Source organism: Planococcus citri, chromosome 3 (assembly GCF_950023065.1).
Source record: "Planococcus citri chromosome 3, ihPlaCitr1.1, whole genome shotgun sequence".
Lineage (NCBI taxonomy): Eukaryota > Metazoa > Arthropoda > Insecta > Hemiptera > Pseudococcidae > Planococcus > Planococcus citri.
The window spans coordinates 19194615-19213459 of NC_088679.1; the positions used below are offsets into that span (position 1 = coordinate 19194615).

At 33.0% G+C, this 18845-nt stretch overlaps 1 protein-coding gene and 1 long non-coding RNA gene across 5 annotated transcripts in view; one reads left to right on the plus strand and one right to left on the minus strand.

Annotated features, from left to right (window-relative positions):
• Positions 1-18845, minus strand: part of LOC135838330 (uncharacterized) — a 161248-nt gene that overhangs the window by 107428 nt on the left and 34975 nt on the right. For 3 of the 4 annotated variants that reach the window (XR_010557385.1, XR_010557383.1, XR_010557382.1), the window contains one exon: positions 16463-16538. The exons of the other annotated variant lie outside the window; for it this stretch is intronic. This is a non-coding gene — a long non-coding RNA (uncharacterized LOC135838330). The remainder of the gene's footprint in view (positions 1-16462; positions 16539-18845) is intronic. 4 annotated transcript variants of the gene reach the window in all.
• net overlaps positions 16040-18845 on the plus strand; it is a 40054-nt gene continuing 37248 nt past the window's right edge. Inside the window, exon 1 of the mRNA XM_065353912.1 lies at positions 16040-16401. Within this exon, the coding sequence (XP_065209984.1) occupies positions 16344-16401 (58 nt within the window). The 5' untranslated portion in view covers positions 16040-16343. The remainder of the gene's footprint in view (positions 16402-18845) is intronic.

The following is an 18845-nucleotide window of genomic DNA, read 5'->3' on the forward strand; positions in this document are numbered from 1 at the left end:
TCTGAAATTATGTTTCGATGGTACATGTAAATCGATTTTTGAAAAAAACCTATATTTTTAAATATTGGAAAAATAAGGGAGGGGGATTAAAAAAATTTTCAAATCACGAAACACGATTTTTTCGGTCAAATCTTCAGAAAGAACAAGAAAAATTCAAAATTTTGAAATGAGAATAGAACGAATCGTAAAAGTTGAAATTTTGATTCTAAAAATGAACTTTTTTCAGGTGAATTTTTGTTTAAAAAATAAGATAAAATCAGGAAAAATAGGATGAGCAAGACTGTTAAACACCCTGCAATATCGAGGTGTTCAAGAAAACTTCAAAATAGAAATGCAGCACTTTAAGCAAGAAACGTTTCAAACACGACCATTTTTGAGGCCAAATAGATAGACAGACAGACGCCCGACTTGGAAGCCAGGTAGACAAGTCAGTAACCTCAACGACTCAAATAAACAGGTCAATGACCTTACGAGGCCAGACAGACAGACAGACAGACAGACAGACAGACAACCATGAAAGACAGGTAGGTTAGTAACTTTGAGAGCCCAGACACAACTGACAATAGGGTCAATGACCTTAAAAGGTCACATAGATAGACAGACAGACGAACTTGAAAGCCAGGCTAACAAGTCAGTAACCTCAACGACCCAAATTAAACAGGTCAATGACCTTAAGAGGCCAGACAGACAAACAGACGACCTCAGCAGGGTGTTTACTGTCTACAGGGATTTGTTGACCGAAAATCACTACCTTCCAAAATATTTTAACCCCCCCCTCCCTTCAATAACGATTTTTTTTTCATATTTTTTTTTTTTTTTTTGGTTTAGACATTGTAATTTTTTACATGAAGAAATTGTTTTTGATATCGATTTTAAATAATTTGAAGGTTTGCGTTTTATAAAAAATATTTTTATGCTTCATCAATCTTAAACATTTTTATACAACATTTTGCGGAATTTACATGAAAAGGGATTAGCATAGCGTTTTTAAACAATAGAAAAAAGTGTCAAGTAGCACAACATTTTTCATTGATAAAAGAAATCATTGGTATATAAATTTCTTTGTAAGATGAGCAGGCTTTTTATGGCCACTTCTACTCGTACTCTGAGGGCGCTCCAATTCTCGACAGTTGTAAGTCTATAATTTTATCCCCTTCCCCATCCAAATTTACTAATAAAGTCCTGTTTTTTTTTCAAATTTGTCCAAGTCAAGAAGTGTTAACTTTAGGAAAAATTATTAAAAAGCGTCAATTTTTGGCGTAATAGTCGAGAAGTTCCCATTTTTGGCACAATTCTTGAAAAGTGTCTATTTTTGGCCTCGCCAAGATGTTTCTGCTAAAATTCAAAAAAAATTCCCCCGTTTTTTTTTTTTTAAATCAAAATTATCAGAGACTGTCAATTTTTGGCGAATTGTAACAAAGAGACTGTCAATTTTTGGCGAATTGTAACAAAATTGTAAGTACATAATGTTTTTTCGTCAAAATTCTCAGGAAATTGTTTTTTTTTTTTTTTTTTAATAAAATAATCAAATGGTCAATGGTCGTAATTTTTGCCGAAATTGCTAAGAAATTTTTAAAAACACTGATTTCTGCCTTGCATGCCTAAGAAGTCCTCTTTTTGTTCCAAAATTGCTACAAAGTCAACTTTTGGAAAATGTGTCAAAAAGTGTGAATTTTGGGGGGAAATGCCAAAAATCGTCAATTTTTGGCACAATTCTTGAATAATAGCTAAGCGCTAAAATTAGGTATCCATTTTTGTTAAATTTCAAAAAGTCTCCATTTCTGGTAAAATTGCCAAAAGGGGCCAATTTCATCCAATCTTGTCCAAACAGTCCTGTTCTTGCAAAATAAAATCCCTAAAAAATCCTGTTTTTGCTAAAATTTTCAAAAAAGTTTCCTTGTTATCAAAATTATTAGAGAGTGTCAATTTTTGACAAGTTGACGAAAAAATTGTAATGTTTTTTCGTCAAAATTCTCAGAAAGTAGTTTTTTAATAAAGTGGTCAGGTCGTCATTTTTACGAAAATTGTCAAGAAATTTGTGGGTTTTTTTTGCCAAAACGTCCAAAAAGCACTGATTTTTGCTTTGCATGCTTAAAAGTTCGAGTTTTGCCAAACAATCTGATTTTCGATTTACATTGCGGAAATCGTATAATTTGCAGCGTTGTAAAAACGTTATTTTATCGAAAACGAAAAACGAAAAAAAACCGATATTTTTTAGGTTCATGGAGATATAACGTTAAACGAAAACGTTGAATATATTATAACAATATTTATCATAAAACAAGATGGATTTCGTTTTTTTTTTTTTTTTCGTTATCAATTTTTTTTTCTTCAAATACTGGAAATAGGTCTCAAAAATGCAGATAAATGGGCCTGCAACTTCAAAAAAACGAGAAAACTTTTGGAACATTGTTATTAAATCATCAGTTTTCTGCTTACTTTTCATGTTTTCAATTGTTTTAATGTTGCTCTTTTCCTAAAAATTTTTAAAAAATCACTGAAATTGGCCAAATTTGAGAAAAATGAAAAATAACGAAAAAAAACACATTATTTTTACTAACCAAACAAAACATAACTTGACGAAAACTCAATTTTTCCAAAAACCAAAACGACAAAATTTCGTTTTCACAAAGCTGATAATTTGTCGTCCATTTACTCGTACTTTTATCTATCGTGGACATCGCCTAAGTATGCTTTGTTGCTGCTTCAAAAGGATCTAATAATCTCATTCTATTTTTCATCCTCATGATTTAGCCAAACTAATCGTTTCGTAAAAAAATAAATACGGTTTCTATCAACAAACGATCAATATCTCCTTTCCACATTTCCATTTCACTACACATCGACAGCTAGCCTAAAAATCGTATATTGTTCAGAAAACCTCACCCCCTTCCCCTGTCCAAAAAAAACTGTCGTCGCAAATGTTACCAATACCTTTGCCAACCTATATGCCATGTGTGCGGTATTATTCATGTAATACGGTAGTTATTTGAAAATGACAAAGACCAAGTCGAACACGAAATTTTGTAAATACATATTCACCACCATCGGCATCGCATCAAGCACATACCCTACAACAAAGTGTAAGTGTATACCATACACAAGCACACAGAGGCAATAACATTTATGTAAATGTTTTACCAACAAAATGGCGTTCTATGTTCAATACTCTATCCGGGCAGGCACCAGATAAGTACTCAAACTCAATATACTCTCGAGCACTTTGTCGTAGACACCACATCGAACTCTATTGTTTGGAAAATACATACATACGAGGAACGATGATTGAGAAAGAAAAATCCCTCTTTTTTGAGATTATCGACGCATAGTCGCATATATAGGTACCAGTTAAGTAGTACACACTGCACAGTGCACATATATACTCGCGGCATACTATAAGTATATTGATTAATATACGAACGCACACACACGTCGCAGCATTCATTATTAAAAAAAAGCGCGCTCCGCTCTGTCTGAGCACTCCTCCAGTTCTCCCTGGTCGAAGTTTTTCGCGCGAGCTGTCAAGATGAAAATAACTCCTCAACATCTGGTTACGATCTAAGGCCGCGTGGCCGGCTCCTTTTTTTTCAAAGTTTCTATATTAGAAATACGCCGCCGCTGTCGTTGCGCTATCGGTGCTGTCATACGCACACTTGTGAACTTTTTCCCTTTTTCTGGCTTCCGGTCGGAGATGGCGGATTTTTCCATCAGTCTGCTGCCGCATGCCACGCCGACGCCGGGCGCCGCACGCCGTGCCGGTGGCGTGTTGTTAAGCCGGCTGATGGTGAGTATTTTAATAGAATTCTGCCGTTCGTTCGTTCGTTGTCGAATTTCGAGCTGGATTGAGCGGTGCTGAAAGTGAAAGGGCTGAGGAGGGGGCTGAATCGAAGTATTATAAGGGGGGTTTTTGATAAGACTATACACACATATCGTATCGTATAGTTTCGTGACGAAGATCGTCGTTCTATAAATTAGAAATTTCAAGTACACGTCGTATTTTTAATAAAGCAAACGAAAAGTTGTAGAATTACGTAGTTGCGTAATTGTAAGCTCAACTTTTCATAAAAAGTACAAAAGTTGAAAGTCATGTTATTTAAAAATTTTCAGAATTCGGTATGAGAATTCCTTCTTTGCTCTATTTGTAACTGACCAATTTTCAAAATGAAATCTTGACGACACCTGTAAGAGGAGAAGGTCTGGAAAAAATGAAAAATAAAAGTTTTATAGTTATCGTTTTTCAATTTTTTCAGGTTGAAATAATTTCAATACGCTATCAAGTCGACTGCAAGTTGGTTCAAGTCATTTTGGAGCCTCAAGCGACCTTTTGAAAATTACTAGATCCTCCAACAGATTTTAGAAATCATTTTAAAGGCAGTTGGAAAGCAAACTATAAACTAATTTCAGTATGCTATGAAGTTGACTACCGGTAGATTTCAAGACGTTTTGAAACCTCCAGCGACTTTTTGGAAATTACCAGAGCCTCCGGCAGATATTTCAATGCTCGAAATTTCTATAAAATTTCATTAAAAACAGTTAGAAAGCTAAAATGTATTCTGTAAACTAATTTCAATACGCTAGGGAGTCGACTGTAAGTACATTTCAAGTCGTTTCGGAGCATCCAGCAACTTTTTGGAAATTACTGGAGCCTCCAGTAAATTTTTGAAACGTGTAATTTCTGCAAAAATTTCATAAAAAGAAATAGATTTTGTGGCATTTTTTGAAAAACAGAAGTTTCTAAAAATCTCCTGTAGACTCTAAAACGGATTGAAACTGTCTGCGATCACCTCAGAATAATGTCAAAAATAAGCTGTCTCTGTTTGGTGAAATTTTATGGAAATTTTGAGCATTGAAATATCTGCCGGAGGCTCCGGTCATTTCCCAAAAGTCGCTGGAGGATTCAAAATTACTCAAACCCACCAGCAGTTGACTTAATAGCGTGTTTAAATTGGATTGCAGCGTGAATTTCCGCATTCCAACTTCGTTAGATGAAAGTTTGTGGAAATTTCAAGTTTCAAAAATGTTCAGGAGGCTCCAGAACTGCTCAAAACTGGTTGAAATTGTTTCCAATCGATTTGCCAGGTCGAAAATAAGGTATGTCCAAAATGTCAGCTTTATAGCTCCATTTGGTAAAATTTTGATTTTTTTTCTCATTTTTGGCCTTTTGATTTTAGAAAATTCACCAAAAATCGAAAAATATATTTCAACTGAACTGGTCATTCTTATAGGAAATTTGACGCAGAATAATTTGAGTTCAATCACTTTTTTCCCTCCGACCCTTCATTTCGGCGACATAGCCGAAAAACGTAGATTGACAAAGGTTAATGACCTTTTGCGGGGGTAGCAGACAAGTTGCAGTGTGCAACTCTGGTCAAAATATTTTTGAGTCTACCGTGAACCGAGTTCACGTTTTAAATTGCCGATTTTCATTTTTTAAAACAATTTTCATAAAATTGACAACTTTACCCCCTCCTCAGTAAGGGTGAAATCACCATTTTGGGAAAAGCTGGACTTGTCATGCTGATAGGAAATTTAGCGCAGAACAATTTTTTTCGAACATTTTTCCTCTCGGACCCTTCATTTTGGCGATACGGCCGAAAAACCTGTATCGGAAAAGGTTAATGACCTCTTGCGGGGGTGTTGGGGGGTGCAACTTTTGATGGGTTGTTTTAGAGACTAATCTGAACAAATAATGTGAAATTCAGCTTGCCCCTAATTTTTTCGAGGTTCGACTAAAAATGTTGCTAAAATGACTGGACTATCTCGTCATCTCAAATTTTTGTAAATTTTAGTTTTCGTTTCGCAAAATGTTGTGAAAATGTTGAAAATTTGATCACCGACATTCTCAGATTATCATTCTGATGAAGGGGTTTGGAGGAAGGAGGGGGGAGGGCGAGATGAGTCGAATGAAACATAGGGTCATATTCGTATTCAGCACCGTTAAAAACATGTTCTACAATTTTTTTCCCCATTTCCACCACAAATTAGGGGGAAGAGATGTTCCCTTTCCGTTGAAAATACCCATTTTTAAAAATACAATAATATTATACTTGACAATTTTCAAATCGACATGAAAAGTCAATTATCACCACGTATACCTGAGAGCAGTTTTTTTCAGAATTTCAAATCACAGCTTCTATGGCCTAGTTTGAGTTGAATTTCTAAAGTTCAAAGTTTTAAAAAAACACCAACTTTGAACTTTTTGATCCGAGTATGATCGTTCGAAATATATTCGCAGGGAACGTTGAGCCTATATCATACATCGCTGAAATGTACAAAGCTCATCGTTCCTCTCTTCAGGAGACTGAGAACAAACTAAAAGTGGACTTTTTTTCATTGTTGGATGATTTGATTTTGTAGGTACACACAAATAAATTGAGCTAAATCGAAATATTTGAGGTAAACATTTTTTTGATCAAGTTGATGAGGAATAATCCCCCCCCCCTCTTCATCTGGATATACCTATGAAATTTGCCTCAAAAACGAGAAGCTGACAGTGAAATAAAATACAAAACGAAAAACATTCATGTAATGCATTGAAATTCACAATTTTTGAACCCAATAATTTTCAAAAATCTAACCGAGGGAAAACGATTCAGGGACCTAATCCTATAATTTTTTTCATTTATTTTTATTATTTATATTGTTTTAATATCACATGAAAAAGATCGACCTATAATTTTGTTAGACTTCGCCAAAAATAAATCACTAATTCGATACATCCTCGAGTTTTCCGAATAAAACACCGAGTAGCCATAATCTGAATATTGCGTATCACAAAAACAAATGCACATTTGCAAAATGCAAATTAACGTAAAACGCAATACGTAGATAGTTCACTGGCCATCGCACAAAAATATATATATTTTGTTCATCATGATCATTGTTTTCGCTAAATTTGCGAAAACTGGTACAACACAACTCGATGATTCAACAGGAAAAATGAATGAAAATTTTTATTATTGTTTTGAACACCTACGTGCACGAGGAGAAGAAGACACACGATGGCGATGCACGTGAAAATTGCAACCTAAGACATGTGTGATTTTTTAGTCGAATTTCCCGTCAAAAACCGACAGTAAATGGACATTGATCGTGAGAAAACGTACGATACGTTTAATCTTGATTGTCTATTATTGATTCATGGAACGTATTTCACACACTCCTAAGAATTTCTCAAATAACGATTGCGAAGAAGAATTTGGAAAATTTTTCAACTTATGGAAAATAACTCATCGTTCTCGAAAACCAATAGATAAGCTTTAGCTGATTTTCGATAAAATGAAATAATCTGATATGAGCTTCACTTCGTCATGGTTAGGTTGAGTGACGTAGACGCAGGATTCTTCAAAGGAGACGACAAAATCAAATTTTTAGACTTGAGAAATCGAAAATGGTAATTTCCTGAAAACCATGATTTGCAAGGGAAGAAATCGCCCCAGTAGCTCCCCTTCCCATTGGCAACGTCACTGATTGACTTGCAGTATTCATATCATTTTCACTAAAAAAAAAAACTTTTTTCAAAATAATAGCAACTATAAAGCCAGGAAAAATTCAATTTCGACTTCTCGACTTCAACTTTCAAAAATGAACACAAAATTAATGCCATTTTCAAAAAAAAACAAGTTGCATTTCCATTTTCCAACACATCGATTCGATTAAAAAATTTCTGAAAGTAAATTCGGCCATTTTGTTAATCACACCTACTTCGCAACCATTGTATTCTTTCACATCGCAATTAAACTATCATTCGATTAGGCCACATGAGCACCGAGTACGTGCATCTTAGCATGTATGTACTTTGCATTTTTTTTTTTTTTTTTTTTTTTTTACACATACCTGCATCATCATTTCGTACACACGACGAACAACACGAGCGATGAGCGAATTAATTAAAAATTGTAAAAACACGTGTATCTATATTCGTAATCTTTGATTTTTCATTATTATTCGCGAATAATGCCGAGTCAAATTATCGAATGAAAAATGGAAACGGAAAGAGGAAAAAATATTCCATCTCATTTATATTTATGCTGCGATGTCAAAACACCCTGTATTCGTAGTTCAGATACCTTCGGCTTCAGCCTTCGGCAATGGTAAAGCAAATTATAAGGAATTAGGGTTGAAGGGTACAATTTGTTGAATGGTGTTTGTTCGAGCTTGTATTGTAAATGAGATTAAGGAACACCCCATTATACTACACACACGATTACTATACGTAAACAAATTGTACGTATATATATTTAACACCCGCGCAAATTCGACTTTATGCCTTATAGTATGTCGAGTGGAAAGCAATAGATAGAGCGAGGGGATGAGCGAAGAAAGATTTTAACTCATTAGTGATTCTAGGTACCTAGTACCTACTTAGCAACACATACCTACTAATGTACATTATAAAGGAGATTGGTACTTATAATTTTTGAAATATTAGGTACAAATATTTTTTTGCATAATTTTTTTGACCCCATCTTAAAATATTGCGCCCAAAATTTTACAAAATTTGAAAAAAGATTTCAAAAGTCCATATGTAACCCATTAATGTAGGTTAAAATTTTTCAAGAGTGACAAAGTTATAATGATTTGCTTCTTTTACCTCACCATTGAATTCTGCCCCCCCCCATCAAATTTCAAAAAAGAAAATTATTTTTAAAAAATGACAGTTTTCCTTAAAACCTACTCAAAAAAAACACTTACCCAATAAAATAACATTCTAAATAATACCAATTTGAAACACTATCGCCACTTTGAAAATTTCGGTGAAAAAACAAGACTTTGTCATTTTTATTTAGTCAAAAAGTGAGACTATTTTGCTGCTCTTCTGTAAAAAATGAGACTTTTTGATATTTTGCAGCAAAAAAGGGAGACCTTTCAGCAATTTCTAGCAAAAAACAAGAGACAGACAGTTTTTGAAAAAAAAGAGACTTGTCTAGGATTTTTTGCAAAGAAGTAACAAGGGGTCTCACAAAATTTCAAAATGAAAAAGCAGGACATTTGCAAGACTTTTGACAGGACATTTCTCAAACACATCCCTTCTTTTTTTATTCAATATTTACACACCAAGTTTTCACTTTTTCAATGTCTTTGGCCTTTCTCAGATTTTTTTGGTGGGAGGTCGAAAATGCCTCCCTTTTATATCAATTTTTCATTGATAAGGAATTCTGCAAACACTTCACAACTGTTTGGGGGGGGGGAGTGGGTCAACATTTTACATTTTTCTTTTTTCAGGTGCTATGAGGTATTCCAATATTTTTTTTGAAGAGGGGAGGAGATTGATGATATTTTTACCATTGCAATTTTTCAAATTGTTTTTCAAGAAATGCAAATTAATACCTACATCAAAAATTACTTTAAAAAGTGAGGTGAGGCATGACATTTCAAAAAATTCTATTTGGAAAATTTTTGTCATTTTCCATCTATTAAAGACTACTTCTACCCAATTTTTTTTCATTAGTCAGGTAGGAAAAACCATCTTTTTTTCAAAATTCCACAAAAAAGGGAAATGAATTGAAAATTTAAAGACTGATTGAAAAAATGTGGGACAACTTGTTGGAAGTAATTTTCATCTACATATTTTAGGTTTTTAGTTTAGGTGACACATATTTGTCACAAACTGTGTACAGCTTAGGTACAATTATTATTTTATAAGCCTATTTTTAGCTGTTAAGTTGATTGTGGAATAATAAACCATGGGTTAATAAGTGTCTGAACCTTTTATTTCAGCATGGTAGTGGTAGTGTTAGTTTTCTCGAGTGTATAAAAATGTGTAGAGTAAATTTTAAAAAGTTGGATTTCAATTTTTTTGATAATTTTGTTTCAGTATAAGTATGGCTTTTGATTTTTTTGACAATTATGTTTGAGTATAAGGCTGATTTTTTGTATTGTTCCCTCTTATAATACCTAATTGAAAGAAAAATGTGTGAAAATTACGAAAACATAAAGATGTTGTGATTGAAAAATTTACTAAAGAAGTGAATATGATCAATAGAGACAAAGTTTCATGTATTTAGTAAAGTATAAAAAATTCTAGGAAGTGCTGGAAACTATAATGCAAACCAACAGCAACAACTTAGGGTGAATGACAGTAAAACAAATTATATAATGTACCTATTCCCTTGCAATTGCTGTGTCATCTGATGATATCACTGTCTGAGAATTCTAAGCATGTGATGGATCATTTAGTTTGTAAGTACAGTACATAAAGTAACCTTGAGTTCAATTAACTTTTAATTAAAAAATAAATGCAAGCTTTGAAATTGAATAAAAATGATGATCCAAAGGAATTTTTTAAGGTGTGTGAAAGAAAAATTTTAGAGATGAACAATGCTGGAAGTGATGTGTTATGAAAAATTAAATTGAGTTTTTAATGTGCATTTTGCCAGATAAGCATGATTAAGTATTTAATTGATTTAAAAAGTTGGTGAATCAACCCAATATTCAATGTACCTATTAAAATTCGTAGAAATAGATATCAGACATCACAAACCAGGTAGAGGTGGTAGAAAGAAGCAGTGGGAAGATTTCATAAAAATTCAAGAGGAACTTTCCGAAGTGATTTTCATGGAAATTACTATAGAGGTACCTAACAAGGTCATCACAATTAAGGTGGTTATCAATAAGCTAGATATCAAGGTTTTTCAAATTCCTGTCAATAAGCTAATTTTGTAGAAGGAGGTGCTCAAAATTTTGAAATGTCAATCAAGTATGTTTACAGAAGTAAATTTTGGTCAAAATGAAAAACTATTGTATGGCCATATTATTAACAATGATTGCTAATTTTATTCTTGGACAAATTTGAAAAATTCTACAAAAGTGAAAGTTGGCAATAATGAATAAATGTGAAGGCCACAAAATTAAAAAAATGATGCGATTTTTATGGGAATAAAGCAGATCTGAAAAACATATTTTTTGTGAAAGAAATGAAGTTTAGGTGACTCATATTTGTCACAAACTGTGCATCATCAGCAGATTTAATATTTTATGAGGCAATGTTTAGCTGTTAAGTTGATTATAATTGTGAAACAATAAACTATAGGTTAAGAGGTGTCCGAACCTTTTATTTTAACACAATTGCAGGACTGTTGGACACCTTGAGGGGTACTAAGATCATTTTGTAGAACCATGGAAAGTTTTCAAGAAAAGAGAGTCATTTAGAATGATTCTGACCAGAAGTAAACAATTTTCAAAAAACTTTCACAGACTTTGATTATTAGGTTTCTAAATATGATGGACAGAAAGGGGTGTGGGTGTGGTAGCCTGCATAGCAAGGAACCTACATTGTCTGAGGATGTAGTTTAGAGGACTGGCAAAGGCGATTCCACAAAAAAGAAATCATTTAGAAACATTCTGATACAAAAGAATTTTTTCTTTTAGATAAATAGGATTTTTTGATTTTTTTTTCCAATTTTAGTAGTTTCCCAACATGATTTAATTTCAATGCAGAAGCCCAAAATTTTCAGGAAATTTTCAAAAAATGGAAATCATAAACTTAGGTAGAAGTTAATAAAAAATTCAAAAATAATTTTCACACCACATCTAAGAGTAAGAAGATCTATGACTAAGATGCAATCATTCATTATGGTATTCTTTTAATGCTTGAGAATTGTTTGTGTCTTTCAACAAACATTGTTCAAAATTTCAATTTTTTCAAAAACATTAAACTATGAAGGTCTAAACCAGTAAAATACACAATATATTCTTAAGGTTTTAATTTTTTTGAGCATGTATCACCAATTTGAAGTTTCAAAAAAAAATGTTCAACTGTTATACTTTGGGGTACACAGAGTTTTCAACAAAATTTTACTTACTAGAGCTTTCAAATAAGAAGTTATAACAATTTTTGGTGAATAAAGAGAATTTTGGGCAATTTTGACAAAGGGTAAAACTTTTTGCAATTTTTGGCTAACAATGAATCTTTTCTAAAATTTTTAGCATAAAACTTAAAAGTAATTTCTAAAGAATTAAGATTTTTTAGAAGTTTTTGCAATACCTAAGGTGATAATTTTTGGTCAAAAAACAACACTTTTAAGTAATTTTAATAATGTGAAATTTGACCGTTTAGGCCAAAAACAGAGCTCTGTGATAGTGGTGCTGAAGAGGAAGAGTAGCCATTTGAAAAAATATTTAAAAAGTAAGTACTTGAGTAATTTATTTACTTTTGTTGATGTTGTGAACAAACGTTCTTTTTTTTTTTCTTTAAAAAATATCACTAATTGTAAGCTTTCAGAAAAATTAAACCTACATAAGTACTTGAAAAAAGAAGCCAGTAGCTATTCGCTGATTGCAAAAGGGTTTTTGCTTTTTAAAAATGAAAAAGTACGTACTTGAGCTATTCATTCACTTTTGTTAATGTTGTGAACAATCATTTTTTTTTCTTTAAAAAATATCACTAAAGCTTTCAGAAAAATTAAATCTTCCAAGTATTTGAAAAAAGAAGCCATCAGCTATTCACTGATTGCACAAGGGTTCTCGCTTTTCACTTTATGTTAGTTGCTTTTCATTTTTTTTCTCAGACTTGATTACAGCCAAAAGCAAACATTTTATATGAATAATTAAGTATTGATGAAAAAATATTATTAAAATGAATAATAAAAACATGATACTTACAGTAAAAGCTCGTTATAACACTTTTCAATGGACCAAAAAAAGAGTGTTATAAGCCAAAATGCGTTACAAGCAAAAGTCTTGTTTTAACACTAATGAACATAATACCGCAAATTCTCATTTTAAAGCAAAAAGAGTGTAATAAAAGAAGTGGAAATGTGAACTTTATTTTGAATTTCAACAACTGTTCTAGTTGGAAATACAATAAAACTGAAATTTTACTGATTTTGAGGTCTGCTATAATAATATAAATGAGCCAGTTTTGCAATAGTGTTTTCTGGGGTCAAAATTTTCAGAAAGCCTTGCTTTTTTGTTCCAAATTTTCCAAAAAAGTAATCAGTTAGGTACCAAAATGTTGAAAAATTTTACTTTTTAGTTTTCTTTTCAAGATTATGACAAAAAATCTAGAACTCCACTCTTTTGAAAAAACTGAAGATACTTACCCGCCTTTTTATAAGAATTGTAATTAAGCTTCTATTAAAGTGTGATAAAGTTATCATTATCAAAAAATCTTACCTTTTTTTTGGACAAAATTGAAAATAATTTTACGTGTTTGTATCAACAAAATACTATCAACTAACAATACTGACAACTCCATCAAAAAATGATGTTTTATCCTCCTAGTGGCCTGGAGTGAAACTAATTTTACCACAAGCATCAGTGAAGAGCTCAATTCCAAAATGTGCTTTATCCAAAATTTTTGTTTTTGGCAAATCAACGTTTTAATGTCATTTTTCAATCATTTGTGTGTAATGATCTGAACTACAGAATTCCATCAAAAAACGTATTTTTTTGTTTCTTTGCATTAAGTACATTTTGGAATTGGGCTCTAATCTTGCAGATGTGTGAGATTCAAACCAGTTATGAACCAACCAGTCAGAGCATTTTTGATTCAGATCTCCCTATTATTGTGACAAAAACGCTCAATGTATTTTAAATGGAGTTGCCAGTATTGTTAGTTGATAGTATTTGTATCAACTGAAACTGTTGAAAGTTAAGACAGATTCTTGGCAAAATTTTGCATTAAACATTTTTTTGTACTTTTTTAAAAATCAAAACTGCAAAAATTGCAAAAAAAACTGTAGTTGTAGCCAAAATTTTCAGGAAATGAAAATATTTTACATGAAAGTAAGCAGTTTAGTTGCGGAAAATTGGTTTTTTATTGTCAAAATTATGAAAAAATGTGATTTTTCCTGAATTGTAGAGTGTTAGAACGCTATTTATAATCGCTCATTAGCTTTAGCTTTATATCGCTATTAATTTTACATTGGTTTAATTAAATGGGGTTGTCTGGGGACCAGAGGAAATCAGCATTAGGTATAACAAAATCAACGTTATAACTGAAAGCGTTATATAATGAGCTTTTACTGTACCGTCAAGCGGGGTCACTTTGATAAAAAAAAAATGTTTTCTGCTCTGTGCGGTGTAGAAAGATGTTTTCGAAAAAATTGCACCACTCAGTGTGTAAAGAACATCAAAACGCACCAAATGACCTTTTTGTTTTTGTTTTGTTTTTTTTTGTGCCTCAAAATTGCCCTCAAAGGCCGTATCAAAGTCACCCACAAGATGGGGTCACTTTGATAGGGGTACTTTTTTTTTCAAAAAATGATTTCTCATCACCTTTAGACCTACCATACAAAATTTCATCCATTTTGGCCCACAGGAAGTCATCACATTATTGAAAAAGCGATAAAAGCCCCTGTATTTCCTCAATTTTTTATAAAATTCAGTTTTTTAACAAAATTTTTAGATACTTAATAAAATACCTTTGCGACCTATCAAAATGGGATGAAATTTCACACTGAATCCGAAAATGGCATTGTTTTTCACTTTAGTCTCAAAACCTAAATTTTTAGCCTAAAAAATGAAAAATCGATAACATCCCCACTGAGAACAATGGGCCAAGGATCGGAGGCACCTCAACCTAGAAACTCGAAATTTTTGGAGATATTTCCCAAGGAGTGTAGCTTTACGATAGACTATCAGCCGATGTTCTATTACATATCTGAAAATACTATAACATCAACTTTTGTTGAGTGATGAAAAATCTTGAAAAATTACCACTTTTAAAAAACTCGATTAAAAGCAGGGACGAAAATAATTATTTACCAACTCAACACTGTTATCGTATCAATTCAACATCAGTGTAACCACTTCGCTCGAAAAAAAAAAGTAATTCGACGTTTTACTGGCTCTACAGATCAAAACGTGCAGAAAAATGAGCGCTATCAAAGTCACCCCGCGAAATCAAAGTCACCCCACCTGACGGTAGTTCTATTGTGGGAGATAAGAAAAATTTCACTACCTACAAGTGTTTTTTTTTAAAGAGAAATTTTTTTGTGAAAAATATTGCAATTCATGATTAAGATGAACTGGTAAATTGCATTCTTCTTTGAAATTCTATATTTAGAACCCTAGAACCACCCCCCCCCCCCAATGAGAAAAACAAATTGGAAAATGACACATTTTGTTCCGAAGATCAAATAAACAATTTGTCTTTAAAAATGCTTAAACTCTAAAGAGAACATTGGCTGAAAAAATTTACCTGTTTTGAGGAAAGGGGAATTCAAATTTCAAATTCTTATTTGTAACTCATATTTTTTTATCATTTTGACACAATTCCATAGCTATGAATTAAATTAAATTTTGAAAAGAATTGAAAATTGACCCAATTTCGAAACCCATTGCATCGTCTAAAATATAACCAAGTATTAGGAGACCCCCCCCCCGGGGGGAAATCCAATAATGAAAAAATCCACACAATATCTCGTTAGATTCAAGTTCAACGAAAGTGCAAAAAAATCAACTTTTTAGGAAAATAAAGATGAAGAGAAACTGGTCGTCAAAAAAAAAGACAAAATTATCCAAAAAGTGACCACTCGAGATACCTCCTCGAAAGAACCAAGAAACCACCCTTCGTAAATCCCCCCGCCCCCTACTCAAAAAAATTCACTCGAAACGAAAAATTTCCCATCATATCTCATCGTCGAGCCACTCGAATCAAACACACTTTCTCGTAGGTATTGAAAATTCCACTCGAACCTTAAAAGTCAATAGGTTTTCACGGTGCTTGGGCATTTAAAGCGAGCGTATCGCGGGTACATCGACATCGGATTCCCATCTCGGCCTATTTGGTTAACACGTTATTGTAATTCGGGGGCGGGGAAGGTGTTTTGAAAACTAAATATTGTACACACGTGTGATCGGGACCTAAGAATAATGTGCTTAGGGCGGTTAAGTGTAATCTATATTCTGGTTGGCACATCTGTTTTCACTGTGCTTGGGTGGGTAAAAGGGTGTACCGCCACTAAGCCGCCAACACCGCTCGTCTCTCCAGTCACCACTCAAAACGTTCCCTGCTCTCCGCTCGCACAGCTTCCTTCATCTTCCCACCGTGGTTGCCTTATCATCGGTTACAAATATCAAACTACTGATATACCAGTCTACGTTTCGCTTCAAGCGTCAGTATCACTACAGACCGTACACAAAATTGGTTGTGTGTTTGACGTGTTTAATTTTTCAATATTTTTTACGATCGTTAATACGTGAATTTTCATTTTTATTTTCAAAAGGGTTATTTGCCCCTAGAATGTGTAAAGTTTTCGTATTTTAATTTTTGACGAATTGATTATTAATATTTTATTGAAACGTATTTTACGAGAATTTTTTCATTTTTCACAAAATTCGGTGAATTTTTGAAAATTAATTTTGAGTTGAAGTGATATGTTATCAACAACCACAAAATGCAGCAAGTTACACATTATATAAAAACCGAAGAAAACGAATTGAGGACCTCGTTAGGTGAGTTTACGATAGTTAAAAAATTATTTCAATTATTTTAGAATTTTAATTCGCGACTTACCCTCTGAAAATCGAAGACCTCTGCTTAAAATCGTCTCAGCTACAAAAATTCTCCGATAATTCCTCGAAAATTCAAACTGAAATCAAAAATTGGAACAAAAAACATTAAAATTGCTATAAAAATTATTACATCGATTGTACGGGAAAATATGGCGCCTAAAAACTACCAGCAATAAATTATCATATCATATAGTCCAGCTTCAGACTTGGGAGAATAAGTTAATAAGAAAGTTTTTCAAAACTACATCATATTTTCAAGATAAAAATATATAAGAACGAAATTAGTTTCGCATCTACTCGCGTAGCGAACGTGCTTGGAAAATATTATCGAGCCTTTTCTAGTTCTGCCTTTTTCTCCTTCGCCTCCTTTTTATTTTTGTTTCTTTTCGAGTAAATTAAACCCGACGACGATGAATATTCTAAGCATGAATATGGTATGTTTCCGAAAACGATACACAGGCAACAAGAGAAACTTTTCGAAAAACAAATATGATTTTCATTTACACAATCTATAGAAAGCCTACCTACAGCTTTTGCTACATTAAAACATAATAGAGCTAAAATTGAGTAAAAACTAGGACTATATTCGCAGTTGGTGAATGGTGACTCGTGACACTCTGTACGATAAACTTTTCGCCCTAAAAGTACTGACAAAGCGTTAATGATTGTTTAAAAGTGTCCGAAAACTTTCCCAGCCCCCCAGTCCCTTATTGCCTTCACTCTCTTAACAAAGAAACTATGTATAAGGTCGTTAAAAATGATGAAAAATTATCACGTGATGGTCATTTCCACACGTTCTGTTCTTCTCATCCGCATCCCAAAGAATCGATTTCAAACACCCAGTCTCGAATTACCAACTCGAAGAATTCGAAGGCGTAGGTCGTCTCTTCGATAATCGAAATATAACTATGTGGAAAAACGATCCTTTGGGAAATCTTGTACTTCTCTCTTTCTCTCATTGCTGGGAAGTTCCCTTATACTACATATCTACTTATTCGAAGTAACCGTCGGACTCTCAATAGCGCTAATACCACATCATGTAAGCGTAATACTCTCGTAAGTTGCATCGACAGATGTTCGTTTTCGACGAGAAAATTACTTCGGATACGCTTTTCCACCCTCACCCTCTATCTATGGGAGCACCGGAGAAGCGTATCGTATAGTCTATGACTCACTTTTATTATCCGTAATTTCCAGCTTATGGAATTAGCTTCCGAGTATGTGACGTGTTCGATCTCGTTGCAAAATTGACTAGACTGTAATACGGAGCAAAATATTTCTCGTCAACGAGGAATGATTTTTCCTTGAGGGAGATTTGAAATCTCTCGTTCTTTCGATTCGACAAAAATCAGTATAAATAAAAAATGAAAATATAGTAACATGTACTTCTATAAAGTCTTTTTCAATTTCATAAAAAAATATTTGAAAACACAGGAACTAGGTATCTAAGAAAACAAGTCATCATTTTGTATCACCCTCCACCCCCCCTCTTTCCTCAATTCATCATCTTTATTACTCAAATTCTCACAAGCTGAACTCTGAAGAAAAATACTAATAATTTCATAGACTCAAAAGATGGAGCAATTTTTCAGTTTTTAACAAAGAAAATTCATTTTTAAACATTAAATGTTTATAGGCCTATTCAATTTTGAAAAATATCAAAATTGAAAAAAAATGAAGGAAAACATAGTCAGAAACTGGGCATGAGGAAAAAAATTGTCAATTTATGTAAAAAAAAAAAATGAAAGCTGTAGAATGCAAAAGGGCATCTCCACTTTTCCAGCTGGATCATGGGGAAATGGTCAATAATAAATTCTAAATAACAACCGTCGATGTTTTCAACCTCCTCTTCCCCTCCTTCCCCTCTTCTTCCTATTTACTCTTCAAAATCGACTTTACACCTTCCAAAAAACATTTCAATTTTTTCTCAAATGGATCATTGTAGAGAAAAATTGAAAAAGGCAAATGGAAAAATAAAAAGAAGGAGACTGCAAAGAAAAAAAACTTTCTTGGATCAACCTTCTCTTCTCTGATCGAAAAAGTTGATCAAAGTTGAAAAAAATCGATAAATTTCAGAATCAAGGTGTCTAATAAAATTTCTAAATAGAAAACCAGGACTTCAGCAGGTCTTTTAAAAGGATGTTTCTTCAACACTTCGTAGTTTTTTTTAGGCTGGAGGAAGAGGGGGCAGAATTTTACACTTCAATTTATCAATTTTTCGTTTTCTGAATACCATCGGATATTTCAATTTTTTGAGGGGGGGGGGGGGGTGGAAAATATGCTTCTACCAAAGTGAAGCAAAGTCATGGGAATTTTCGAAAATTTTAGTGATTTTTCCATTTCCTAAAATAGAAGGTTTTCAGAATTTGGTAAATTTAGATTTT